Consider the following 13,664-nt stretch of genomic DNA (forward strand, 5'->3'; position numbering starts at 1 on the left):
TGCAATCTATTAGAAAGACAAATGCTCACATGGAGATGATTACATTAAACCAAGTTTTGCGTTTTTTTTTGGTTTTTTTTTTTTTTGAGACAGGCTCTTGTTCTGTTGAACAGGCTGGAGTGCAGTGGTGCAGTCACGGCTCATTGTAGCCTCAACCTCCCAGACATTCACAACACTTGAGTACACCAGAATAGCAACAGGTGGTGGCCACAAAAATTGTTACACTGGTAAATATGTACTATATTTAATTTTACGCAGCTATGATTTAATACTGTAACTTTACAGCTGTTTACATTTCTTATGACTGCAAATGGTGGAACCATGTGGTTTGAGTGTGTATATGTTTTGATAAATTTTAACTTTTTATCATAGATTTGTATATATTTTATGGTAGTAAATGATGAAATAGACTAGTACCTACATATATTTTATGCATTAATGACATACCTTTTTCTTAATTTTTTCACTATTTATAGACTATGCGATTTGTCTGTTTTTTCAAAAGTGTTGCAAATCTCCAAATATTTTCCGATATATTTATTTTTAAAAATTCATATATAAATGTCACCACCCAGTTAAAACCTGTATTGTTCAAGGGTCAACTGTATTATTATAGTCATCACGTTTCACAATAGATCTTTAGAACTTATTCTATCCAGCTGAAACTGTATCCTTTGACCAACAACCTCCATCTCACCACCACTACCCCACCCCCTAATCTACAGTCTAGTTCTATGAGATCAACTTTTTTAGATTCCACATATAAGTGAGATCATGTGGTTATCTGTCTTTCTGTGCCTGCCTTATTCACTTAGCCTAATGTCGTCCTCCAGGTTCATCCATGTTGGCACAAACAACAAGATTTCCTTCTTTTTGTGGCAGAATAATATTCCATTGTGTGTGTATATAGGTATATGGAGATACTATATATCTATCTATATAGACTATCTATATATATACATACACTCTAGTTGAAGCAATTCTAAAGTCATTGTCCAAATATTTATAGACGTATTTACAAGTTACTATGCCTTACTTTACAGCTTTTCTAAGTCATCAAACACACATTTTTATGAAACTGGAAGAAACTAATAATAATTTTTAAAATAGAAAATGATTTCACAAACTTTACCAAAATGTTCTAAAGATATGGTACTTGTTGGAAAAATAGTTCTTGGCAACATAGAAGAAATGAGAGGAAGGACTTCTGTTTCAACATTCCAGGGTATAAAACCAATTCTGAAAACATAATAAAGACATTTTTGTTTAAATGGTTTAAAAAATTAAACCAGCAATTTAAAAGTATTAATTCTCTAAATCAGGTTAGCAATATTAAAATACAGTGCTTAAATGTTTTTTGCCCAAATAACTAAAAATGTAAATTCAAGGTTACTCCTTGTCTAAAGATAGCTAACAATTGGCTAAAATTCAGGAAAAAAACTTTAAAAGTATGTTTTTCTCATAAATTCATGGCAAAGAAAAGATGAAAGCAACTTAACACAGACGTTTCTCTTTGAAATAATTTATGTAGTATTTTGTCAAGAATTTTTCCAGTTTTCATCATGTTCTTCACTACTCTAAAAAAATAAAATCAACTTTGAGGCGTAATTCAACATAAAATGCACAGATTTTAAGCGTACATTTGCTAACTTTTGTCCAAAGTGTGTGCATATATACATATATATGTCTGTGTTCACCACCACCCCAATCAAGAAAGAGAACATTTCTGCCCCACCCCAGAAAGTATCCTCATACTCCTTTGTATCCTTCTCCCTCCTTTCTAGGCAACCAAGGAACTGATTTATACCACTGTGTTATATTCTAAAAGTCCTCCACCTGGGGATGGCTCTTCAAAGTTCTCAGTGTCCCTAGAGACCTGTTAAGACCCGCCCCCCCACTTCAAATTTTCTCCATTCAAATCCAAACCACTTCTCGACTTTCTTTTTCTTATTCATTTAGGTCTCCTAACAAAAGACTATCTGATTCAGTATAAGGTGAGATTCTGGAGTAGGGGAAGCATGGAAAAAAAAAAAATGTAACTTGTACATGTATAAAAATATTTAACTATAAGGAAGGGTTTCATAGTACATACATCTGGACTTCTTCATTTGACTTCTATTATGTTCTGCCATCATTCCTAGAGGGTGAATGCCCTATACAGAACTATATTATAGTGACATATAAAATAAAGTCATAATATGTTACAGGAATTAATATAAAACTCAGGCAGCGACCCTAATCTTTACTTAGGAGCTTGATTTAAGTATATATTATATATCTAGCACCATCTTAGTAGCTTCAGGACTAAACTAAGAAATAAAAAACTAGATTACACAATGTCATGAGTGTCAGGGTAGAGTAGGCACTTGATCAAACTAGGAGACCATTTTTGAGGAGAGGAATATGGTAAAAAGCGTGATTCAGCTGACAGCACGCAGTTAAGACTGGAACAGGAGAAGAGTCGAGGAATGATGACAGATGTATTACTAATAATAAATCTTAATATTCAGGTTCTCTCCCTTTTAAATAAATCTAGCATATACACAGCTATACTTGTTAAACAGATAAATTAAGGATTCTTTACTTTCTAAGGGGTCCTTTATATAGCAATCTTTATTGGGCATTTGAAACACCAAAGTTTAATTTGCACAAAACTTCCTTAGGAAAATAACAATTGAATAAGGTACCCCTGTACTTAAGTACTAATGCTATCTTGTTCATGTTAGCATGTAAACACTTGAGTTAATAATTTTTTATTTTTACCTTCCAATTCCAGGTAATGTATCAGGAAACCATGACAATTCCAGTTCATGTCTCTTCTGCCTAATCAATGCACTGATTTCACTGGCTTCTATAAATTCTGTACTAAAAGATAAATTTTAGACCTTCATCAGAATCTCACAATTTTAGGTTCAAAAAAACAATTAGGTCGTACAAAGAATAGCAGCCGTTTTTGTACCTGGCATTATGAATCACACTTACAAGAATGCGAGCTCTTTTCTATTTAAACACTTTCAAAATAAACTCATTCCTAAAATAAGTACAATTTTTATATTGCAAATCAGAGTTGTATTTATTTGATTGTTAAAAATAACCCTTGAATTTCTATCTTAAGTGACAGAATTTTTTAAATAAAGTCAAGTTAGAGTAATATCCTCATTATTGAAAGGAAGAAATTCTAGGTGCAATAGTTTCCTACTTGAAACTAAGCCTAAGACAAAAGAAGAAAATAAAGGAGGGTAAGATGACTGCAACCAAAAATGGGTATAGTTCAGCTTTTCAAAAGCCTACTTAGATATAATTTTTTTCTTGGTACCTTGCCAAGTTCTAAAATTAAATCACACAATCTTATTCTGTGCCGCTGGCTCAACTAACTGTACGTGATTTTAAAGCCTCAATTTAATCTTCAAATTCCATAAATATCAACTTAGTATCTACATGCCAGTCACTAGGATTCAAAGATGAATGGATCAGCTGTAAAAGGGTTCTTCTTTAGGTAACATCCCCACAAGCTAATAAATAACCTACTACTCTATCATATAAACAGCTTATATAGAACAACTTACTAACGAAAACAAAGCACACTGGCATAGGCAATCATTGCACAATAGAGAAGCTCCCAAAATTAACGGTTTTCTCTTCGCTAGGCTAGTTTACCTTCCCCCCCCAAAAAAAACTAAAGCAAAAAAACCAAGGTGTGCCTTTCAGTTTTTATTGGGCCCAGAGTTTAAATTTCTAGCAAAAGTTAATAATTATTAAACATCAAGTATAAACAGCATAAATTAAAAGTAGAAAATACTAACCAATAAGCTCTATAGGTAAAGGAAGATTCTCCAGAGTGGCTAACAGAAGAAAACATATTGGAGAAAAAATTTCTGAAGCACTGATTTGTACTCCAATTTGATCTCTGAGGCTAGAAAAGTAAAAAGTAGTTAGTGAAACAGCAAATAAAAATATCTCTAAAAGGTAAGTAATAGTTAAATATTTTGATACACCTGAAGCACTGGTTATTTATGGACTAAATAACCCTAAAGTGATATTATCTAAGAAAAAGATTTTTCTTGGTTTCAACAAACCTTATTTATCTTTATTGCTGCATTTTTCTTTCCTCCTGTTTCACTGTATAAAGAGTTTCCTGTACAAAGACATAAAAGGACTTGGTTACCTTGTATTAATTTTTATTAAAAAGGCTATAAACCAGCATTGATACCAGCACATTGGCAAGGGTTGAAATATGTAGAAAAGCTGCATTTCAAATAATACACAATTTTTTACACAATTTTCCCAAATGCTGATTTCATCTTACCTTGTTAAGCTACAAGTAAAATATAAAAGGCCACAATAGAGAAGCTGGGTGAAGTATGTCAAACCTGCTATGTTTACAACATGTGAGTTAAAATTCTAATCAACATTTTCTGTTACCTTATGCAAACTTAAACTATCTTGTAACAAAAGGTATACACAAGAAGTCAAGCTATTTAATATCAATAATACACTTAACATTTCTTTTCCAGCTATCATCTAGAAAACACCTAGCTATCTCGAGTAGAGGCTGACTAGGGGGCCTGGGGCCATCAGCTTTTGTTAACCATAAATTACCATTTAGCCACTGGCACCCACTTCAGGTATGTTCTTTCCTTCAAATTTTATACTAAGAGGGAAAAGTAGATGTGCTGACTGAAACAGCTTTCTGTTACAACAATGTTGGTGGCTGCATTGCTTATGACTTGTCCACAGTGCATTTGACAACTGCCTTTTAATTTTCTGCCTTGCTTGCCTCACAAAGGGCCTATTGACATTGTTCAAAATAAATCACACTAACTAGGAGGCTTGTTTCCTGCACTGCAAGATCGTATGTATTTTGGTTTACTTCTGTTAGTTCAGTTGGTAACAGCCTACTTTCTACTTAATAGCATACTAATTTCCTTTTTAGTTACTATACAACAGCTGTTTGGTTTTGCACAAGTCCCTCTCAGAACTACTGTAACAAATGTAATTTCAATGTTAGTGGAAGGCGAACAGGCTGAGTTCCGGAACTTACTGCCTTATCCCTTTGAAAATCTATATCTAAAAGATGATATGCTGATTTTTTAAATGGCTTAAGAGCCAAGAAGTAAAAATGTGTGGTAGGTACACAGATAACACTCTTAGAAATAACTACGTTCCTTCAGCTAGACATAGAATTGCTGTGCTATACCTAGATAGTGTCTGTTATGCCCTAAGGATGCTGAGTTGTTTTGTTTCAGGTTGCATTCACTCAACACTTAATGAGTATGTAGTGTTTACATAGCATTCTTTCATTTGGAAACCTATCTCAGAAAGCCATCGTTAGATAAAATGCTCTCTACTGAAAGAATTGTTAGTTTTCTCTGGGCAATGCTACACGTGAAAATCCAGTTCAAAAGCTATTTCACATATTTCTGGGTAATTCTCAGGTAATTACTGAGCAGCTTCAATGACAATCTCTAAAGTATTCAATACTGGTGAAATTGTCTAAATTGTGGTTTCCTGAAGATTGTTTCACAAATCCACCCTACTTATCTGTTTTTGGTGGGCAGTGATACGCCTTTTCATTTACTTTTTATCAAAGTAATGCATGTATCTACTTTAAGATGTCAAACAGTACTTCCAAACTTATGAAGAAAAATTATGGAAATACCCACTCTTGATTTCTGCTTCCCTAAAGCACTCATCAAATCCTTTGGCTGTTTCTTCTAACATTTACTTCTTTATTTCTAAATAACATCCTTACACTACTCTACTTTTTTTTTTTTTTTTTTTGAGACGGAGTCTCGCTTTGTTGGCCAGGCTGGAGTGCAGTGCCACAATCTCAGCTCACTGCAACCTCTGCCTCCCAGGTTCAAGCAATTCTCCTGTCTCGGCCTCCTGAGTAGCTGGGACTACAGGTGCACGCCACCATGGCTGGCTAATTTTGGTATTTTTAGTAGAGATGGGGTTTCACCATATTGGTCAGGCTGGTCTTGAACTCCTGACCTCGGGTGATCTACCCACTTTGGCCTCCCAAAATGCTGGGATTACGGGTGTGAGCCACCGTGCCCAGCCAGCTTCAGGTATTTTCCTAGGGTTAATAATGGCTTTGTTTTCTCTTTTCCCTTTCTTCCTTATTATCCACCATTAATTTAGCTAACTACAACAAAAGTATAAATCCGAGTTTAATACACTCAAACACAACAACTCATCCATAGTTTGTTCCCCACTCTCCTGGCAAAACTCTTTCTTTGTCCTGGTCCAATATGAACTGGTAACTCTCAAAGCTGCTGTTCAATAGTCATTCTGGGATTGTCCTTTGTCATTATCCCAGTAATCCTCTTTGTTCTTCCATTTACTATCTCGTTTAGTGAAGTATACACATACATCCTCCAGCAGAAGTGGAAAAGGGTGGGAATTCTGAGTTAGTGCACGATGGATAGTTTGATAGGTTACAGAATTGTTTAGGTTAGTAATTATTTTCCCTAGAGTTTTCAAGGCATTGCTTCACTACTCCAACTATTGTTGATGACACTCTGTAACCCCAATCCTCTATGTGGTCTGTTTTTACTCTCTCTCTTGTCATCCTCAGACTTCTAGAACTTTATGAAGTATTTGGTATAATTCTTTTTTCATTTATTAGGTATTATATTATTTCTTCATATCTGGACACCTGTGCTCTATTATTACGGAAAAATTTCCTTTGTCTTACTTTTTTAAAAATAAATTTTTGCATTTTCCCTTTCTGAAATTGTATTATTTGATATTGAATCTCTTAAATGAATATCCTATCATCTCTTTGACTTTTAGTCCTACTTTCTGAGACTTACGAACTTATCTTCTACTCCTGTTGAATTTTTGTATTTTTGCTGTAATATTTTTAACTTCTAAAAGCTTTTTCTTAAATATTATTTTTCTTGTATCATTGATAAAATATCCCTTCTTTCAGGCTTTGAGGATATTAAGTTTTTTTAAGTTATTCCCTATTTTCCAACATTGGGTCTGTGCCATCAGGTTGCTTTTGTCTTTGTTTTGATCTCTATTATGTTGATCTCCCTCAAACATCTGGAGATCCTTGATTGTTTGTGGGACACTAAAATATTGATTGAAAATGGTGTAGATGGGTGGTTAGAGCCTTTCAGCTAATGTGTTTCACTGTAGGGTGATCAAGCAGACATGTGGTTACTTCATTAGAAGACTCTCAAATGACATTATCTTTAAGTCTTTTCTTTTGGGCAAGTCAGTTTTCCAGAAGATGTCCCTTATTCCCTACTTTGGAAAATTATAATAATCAAGACTGCCAGTGCTTTGAAAAATGCTCTTGGGTAGAGGACTAGAAGCCTTATCATTTGACTTAATTTTCCTCTCTGTTGTTTCCTGTACCATCATTTATGCTAAAGTTTAAATCTGGTTCAAATACTCATTTTTTTTTTTGAGGCGGAGTCGCGCTCTGTCACCCAGGCTGGAGTGCAATGGCGCTATCTTGGCTCACTGCAAGTTCCGCTTCCCGGGTTCACGCCATTCTCCTGCCTCAGCCTGAGCCACCGCGCCTGGCCTCAAATACTCATTTTAGAGACTAAATCTCCAGTCTTTCATTGGGTACTCCCCTTCCTCTACCTACAGCCAGGAATCTTCAGGATCTAAAAATTTTTAACCAATTCTGTTTTCTAAAACCACCCCATATCTCTGCCTTCACAGATAATGGAGGCCTCCAAACTCGACTTTCTAAGGTTTGATGGTATGTGAACTGTCTTGAGATTCTTAACTCCATTCTCCCCATGAAATGTCTATGTAACAGCTTTCTGCTAAGACAATTTACCATCCCCCTCATACTATTTTACTTTCTATTTTGTGGACACTTATGTGCTGTCCCCCTCTCTCCAGCTTTTTGTCTTTGTGGCTTAAAACTTTTCTTTCCGGCCAGGCACAGTGGCTCACACCTGTAATCCCAGCACTCTGGGAGGACGAGGTTGGTGGATCACCTGAGGTCAGGAGTTCGAGACCAGCCTGGCCAACATGGTGAAACCCTGCTCTACTAAAAATACCAAAATTAGCCGGGCATGGTGGCGGGCACCTGTAATCCCAGCTACTCAGGAGGCTAAGGCAGTAGAATCGCTTGGACCTGGGAGGCGGAGGTTGCAGTGAGCTGAGATCGTACCACTGTACTCCAGCCTAGGTGACAAGAGCGAGACTCCATCTCAAAAAAAAAACCAAAAAAAACAAAAAAAAAAACCACACTTTTCTTTCATTCCTTTATTGTCATTTTAGTAGAGATTTGGGATGAGAGGCATCAGAGCATTAAACAAGTACTCAATCTGCTATGCTTAACTAGAAGCTTGTTTTATTTATTTTAATTCAGCATATCCCCAAACATGTTTCATGAAACACTAATCCCAAAGGATGTTTCATGAAAACATCCTTTTGTACAATACAAACAAGTATAATAAAGGCTCTGAGCTTAGAACCCAGTACTTGGCAGGCATCCAATTAAAGTTTGATTAATTGATTCCAAAGTTTAATAAAGACATAATTAGATGGATCTAGTATGTACTTAAAGAAGTACTACATTAAGAAATGCCTGAAAGGGAGATCTTTCTGTAAACTATATCAATTATAAACTACTATCCCAAACCAAAGATTAACGTTCATTCCAAGAAACAAAGTGAATATAAAGGAGATTAAAAACAAAAATGTGTAATTCAGTTATCTAGTATGACAGAAGAAAGAAAGTGATATTTCCTCAACAAATTTGCTAATACGTTTGCTGTCTAACCTTTCACTATACCTCTAGTGTGGCAACATCATCTTCATTATATGAGAAAACTGGACAGTTTATATAATTTTACCAAAGTCACAGGTGTTTTAATGGTTAAAAAACTGTACAAAACTCAAGGGGCTTGATGTTTTGTCAAGTAAAACCATCTATTAGACCTGCTGAAGTTTTAACTAATATTATACTATATTTATAGGCTATAATAATAATTTCTAATCAAGACATAAGAATTCACAACTTCATAAGCTCTATTCATTAGTTTGATTACTGTATAACAAATGACTTCAGATAGAAAGTCACACACCTATGTTTAAAGAACAGTCCCATCCTGCTTCACAAAACTTTAAGAAATTAAAGAAGTTTGGCCAGGTGCAGTGGCTCATGCCTGTAATCCCAGCACTTTGGGAGGCCGAGACAGGCAGATCATCTGCGGTCAGCAGTTTGAGACCAGCCTGACCAACATGGTGAAATTCCCCCGTCTCTACTAAAAATACAAAAGTAGCTGGGCACGGTGGCGCATGCCTGTAATCCCAGCTACTGGGGAGGCTAAGACAGAAGAATTGTTTGAACCCAGGAGGCGGAGTTTGCAGTGAGCCGAGATAGTGCCATTGCACTCTAGCCTGGGCAACAAGACCAAAACTCCATCTGAAATAAATAAATAAATATATAAGAAAAGAAAAAAAGAAGCTAAGCTAAGCAGAGTTGCCTCTAAAATCTAACCAATCAATCCTAGATAAAGAGACAGACAATAGTTTCTCAAGTAGTTCTTTTATAAAAAGAAATTTAAATTATCCTTAGGCTATATCATGGTTTCTGTTCAGTGTAACTGGGTAAATAAAGATGTATTCAATTTGCACAATCCCCCACTAACTCTACCTTCGTGACTTTGTCTCTTGGTTCCTTGCTTAGTCATCAAATGTCAACATTTAAGGATACAAGCTGTCTTTTCTGTTGCATGACAGGCTCATTTCTGCCCCTAAACTTTGCAATAATTCCAAGTTACACTTACAGGTTCTCTTAGTCTTCTAATTAGTCAGTTTGTTAATAAATACTGTCTAAGAAACCTCATAAGAAATGTGAAAATTAAAAGAAAAATTAAAAACAGAAGAAATGTCCAAATTAAAGGCAAAAACTCTTAAAAGTTCTAATCTTACAGCTATGATTTATGACCTTTAGCCTGAAGGAAAAAAAAAAATCACAGTTAACTGATAAGTGGGGAGCAGACATTCTGTTATCAAAATGAAAGAGAGCTAATTTTACATTAAAAATTATTTTTGAGCTCAAAAGTACATCCAAACAATATCCATCAGAATGGCAATAATTTAAGTTACAAAGGTTGCAGACAACCATAAAGTGAGAGGCTTAATTAAGGTCAGTAACACTAACAATATCATGCTTTGGTATTATTTTGTAGTAGAAAGTGGCATTGGATATGGAGTCAGAAGACTGGATCAAATTCTGGTGGCTCCAATTATTAGCAATGTGATCTCGGACAAGACATTTAGCCTTTTAAAAAAGACTTTACAAAATGATGTTAATACATAATCTCAGAAGACAGAGTTATCTTATTAACCTCCTCTTTGGACATCTTTAGAAACTTTTTAACAGATTACTTGGCTTCTTATCCTTTTGGAATACTTTAACCAGGTTAGTTTTTCTAAAACAGTTTCACCGCATTGTATCTCAATGAAAAAAACTTTTATTTGTGTCTACTTGCACAGCAATCTTCCTTTTCAGTCTTATTTCCTTTTATTTATTTTTTTGAGAAAGGGTCTTACTCTGGCGCCCACGCCAGAGTGCAGTGGCATGATCATGACACACCTGCAGCCTCAACTTCCCCAGGCTCAGGTGATCCTCCCACCTCAGTCTCCAGAGTAGCTGGGACTACAGGTGTGTATCATCACACTTGGCTAATTTTTGTATTTTTTGTAGAGGTGAGTTTTACCATGTTGCCTCAATCTTATTTCTGATCATCATAGTCTTAAACATTTTGCCTGAACTCAAGAGTGAGAAAAGAAATGACAACTGGAAGAAACCATCAATTTAACTGAGGAGTCAAGCATAAATAAACATATATCAACACAAACCGTTCACCATTAAAATAACACAAAGATGAAAAGATCTTATTTGTACATGAAATACAAACATCCAATTTCTTCAGAGCATCTCTATGGTCGTAGACACCTTACTTATTGAAAAACGAATTTGCTCCTCATCTTTATTGAGGTATAATTGACAAAAATTGTATATATTTAAGGTATACTACTTAATGTTCTGATATATGTACACATTGTGAAAATAATCACCACAAACTAAACATATGCATCACCTCACAGTTACCATTCTCCCTTTTTCTTGTAGTGAGAACATAAGATCTACTGGCTTGGCAAATTTCAAGTGTACAATACACCATTATTAATTATATCCACATTGCTGTACATCTATACATTAGGTATCCAGAATTGATTCATCTTGCATAACTGAACCTCTGAATCCATTGACAAATATCTCCCTATTTTCCCCACTCCCAAAAACCACTACCATTCTACTTCCAAAAGAGAATTCTTCATTATACCCTCCCAGACGTTCTCCCACCAGCCTTCCCCATTTCAGTAACTGGCAACTCCTATTTTACCAGTTCCTTAGGTCAAGACCCTGTAGTCAACCCTGACTTCCTTCTTTCTTGTAGCCTATATCCAATCCATTGGCAAATCCTGTTAGCTTCATCTTTCAAGTACGATGTAGTTGACCCTTGAACAACATGTGTTTGAACTCCATGGGTCTGCTTATTCATGAACGTTTTTCAATAAAAGTTACACTGAGTGTGCTTGCCTCTCCTGCCTCCCCTTTCACCTTTTCTGCCATTGCCATCCAAGACAGCAAGACCAACCCCTTCTCTTCCTTAGCCCACTCACTGTGAAAACAAGGATAAAGACCTTTATGATGATCCACTTCTGCTCAATGAATAGTAAATGTATTTTCTCATCCTTATGATTTCTTAATAACATTCTTTCTCCAGCTTACTTTATTGTAGGAATACTGTATATAATACATATAACATATAAAATGTGTTTATCAACTGTTTATGTTATCTGTAAGGTTTCCAGTCAACAGCAGGCTATTAGTAGTCAAGTTCTGAGGCAGTCAAAAGTTATACACTGATTTTTGACTGTGCAGGGGTACCCCTAACTCTTGTGTTTTCAAGGATCAATGGTACATACAGAATTGAACCACTTCTCATCATCTCCACTAATATCTCCTTGGCCCAAGCCACTATAATTTGTGGCCTAGAAAAACGCCACCTAAAACAAAAAGAACAAAAAAGAAAAAAGCCACCTAAATAGTCAATTTCCATTTCTACTCTTATTCGTCTATGATTTTCTTCCCTTCACAGCCAGAGTAATCATTTTAAAATGTACCAGATCATGTTACTCCTGAAAACACTCCCTAGCTCTCCCTAGCTCACACTGGCCCTAAATGATCTCCCCTTATGTCTTACTCTTTCTCCTCCATCTACCTAATTCAGTCATTCTAGCCACACTAACTCCCTTGCTATTCTTTGGAGACATTCCAAGAATATTCCTGTCTCAGGCTTTTACACTTGCTGTGTTCCCTTGCCCCGAACAATCTTCCCTGAGATATCTTCATGGCTTAATTTCTTACTTCTTGAAGGTCACTGCTCAAATATATCTTTATTCAAGAGGGTTTCCCTAACACTTTAAATAAACTGTCATCTCCACAATGTCATCACCCTTTAACCTTTTACCTAGCTTTATTCTTCTTTAAAGCATTTATTACCGCCTGTCTTTTATATATTTATATTTGTGTTTGTCTACGAGAAGATCCCATTGACAAGCACTTTGTTGTTTTTTGTTCACTACTATACCCCTAAGAGTCACTGTGCTCAGTACAGTTACGTATTTGTTGAATGTATGAGTGATCTCAATTCCCTTTTGCTTCTCCGAGTATGAACATCCAATACTGAGTATGAATCTAGAATTTAAACCTGAATAATTTTCATCTAATGTAATACCTAAATATAAGCTACTTCATCCAATAAATAATCTATTTCAATATAGGAAGAAAAGCTGACCATGTTAGACTTATCAAATTTCCCTAGTAAAAAGTAACATCATAGCAAAACTACTCATAACTCAATGGATAATCCATGAGTAAAGTGGTCCCCCCTTATTCATGGTGTCTCTTTCTGCAGTTTCAGTTACCTGTGGTCAAACGCAGCCCAAAAATATTAAATGGAAAATTCCAGATACAAACAATTCTTAAGTTTTAAATTGTACACCATTCTGAATAACATGATGAAATCTTGTGTCACTCTACCTTCATCACAAGAAGACTAAGGAAGAAGAGTAAGTACAGTAAGAAATTTTGAGAGAGCCCACACTCACCTAACTTTTATTACAGTATATTGTTATAATGGTTCTATATTATTATTCATTATTATTAATCTTTCCACCACCTAATTTATAAATTAAACTTTATCATGGGTATGTACATATAGGAAAAAACATAATATACACAGAGTTTGGTACTATCTGTAGTTTCAGGCATCTACTTGGAACATATCCCCCATGGACAAGGGGTAACTACTATACCCAGTTCCCTTCAAATCAGTCCAGGTTGGTCAGTGAAGACATTTGCTCATAATTACCTTGGCATCAGCACTCTTGTATTATCCACTCAAAGTATAATGAGTATTTCTGCCTATCCTAAACCAAACCAAACAAATGACTTCAGGCATCTTAAGTAGATACAGCATTGAGTTACAGGCCTTAGGCAATGTTAACCTTCTGGCAGAAATTGTTTTTTTCCTCATTATAATTTTAAAATAGCTATCCAATCTAATATGCCACATTCTAAACAGTAAAACAAAATCTCAAATCAG

The 13,664-nt window shown here is 35.4% G+C and overlaps 1 protein-coding gene across 2 annotated transcripts in view; it reads right to left on the reverse strand.

The window, feature by feature from the left end:
- SCAF11 (SR-related CTD associated factor 11) overlaps positions 1-13,664 on the reverse strand; it is a 79,482-nt gene that overhangs the window by 11,574 nt on the left and 54,244 nt on the right. For both annotated transcript variants that reach the window (XM_032753334.2, XM_058426172.1), the window contains exons 7-10: positions 4,077-4,135; positions 3,804-3,913; positions 2,764-2,865; positions 1,133-1,239 (exon numbers count right to left, since the gene is read on the reverse strand). In XM_032753334.2, coding sequence (XP_032609225.1) covers positions 1,133-1,239; positions 2,764-2,865; positions 3,804-3,913; positions 4,077-4,135 — 378 coding nt within the window. The remainder of the gene's footprint in view (positions 1-1,132; positions 1,240-2,763; positions 2,866-3,803; positions 3,914-4,076; positions 4,136-13,664) is intronic.

The sequence above is a fragment of the Hylobates moloch genome, unplaced genomic scaffold, assembly GCF_009828535.3.
Source record: "Hylobates moloch isolate HMO894 unplaced genomic scaffold, HMol_V3 SCAFFOLD_13, whole genome shotgun sequence".
NCBI classification, from domain to species: domain Eukaryota; kingdom Metazoa; phylum Chordata; class Mammalia; order Primates; family Hylobatidae; genus Hylobates; species Hylobates moloch.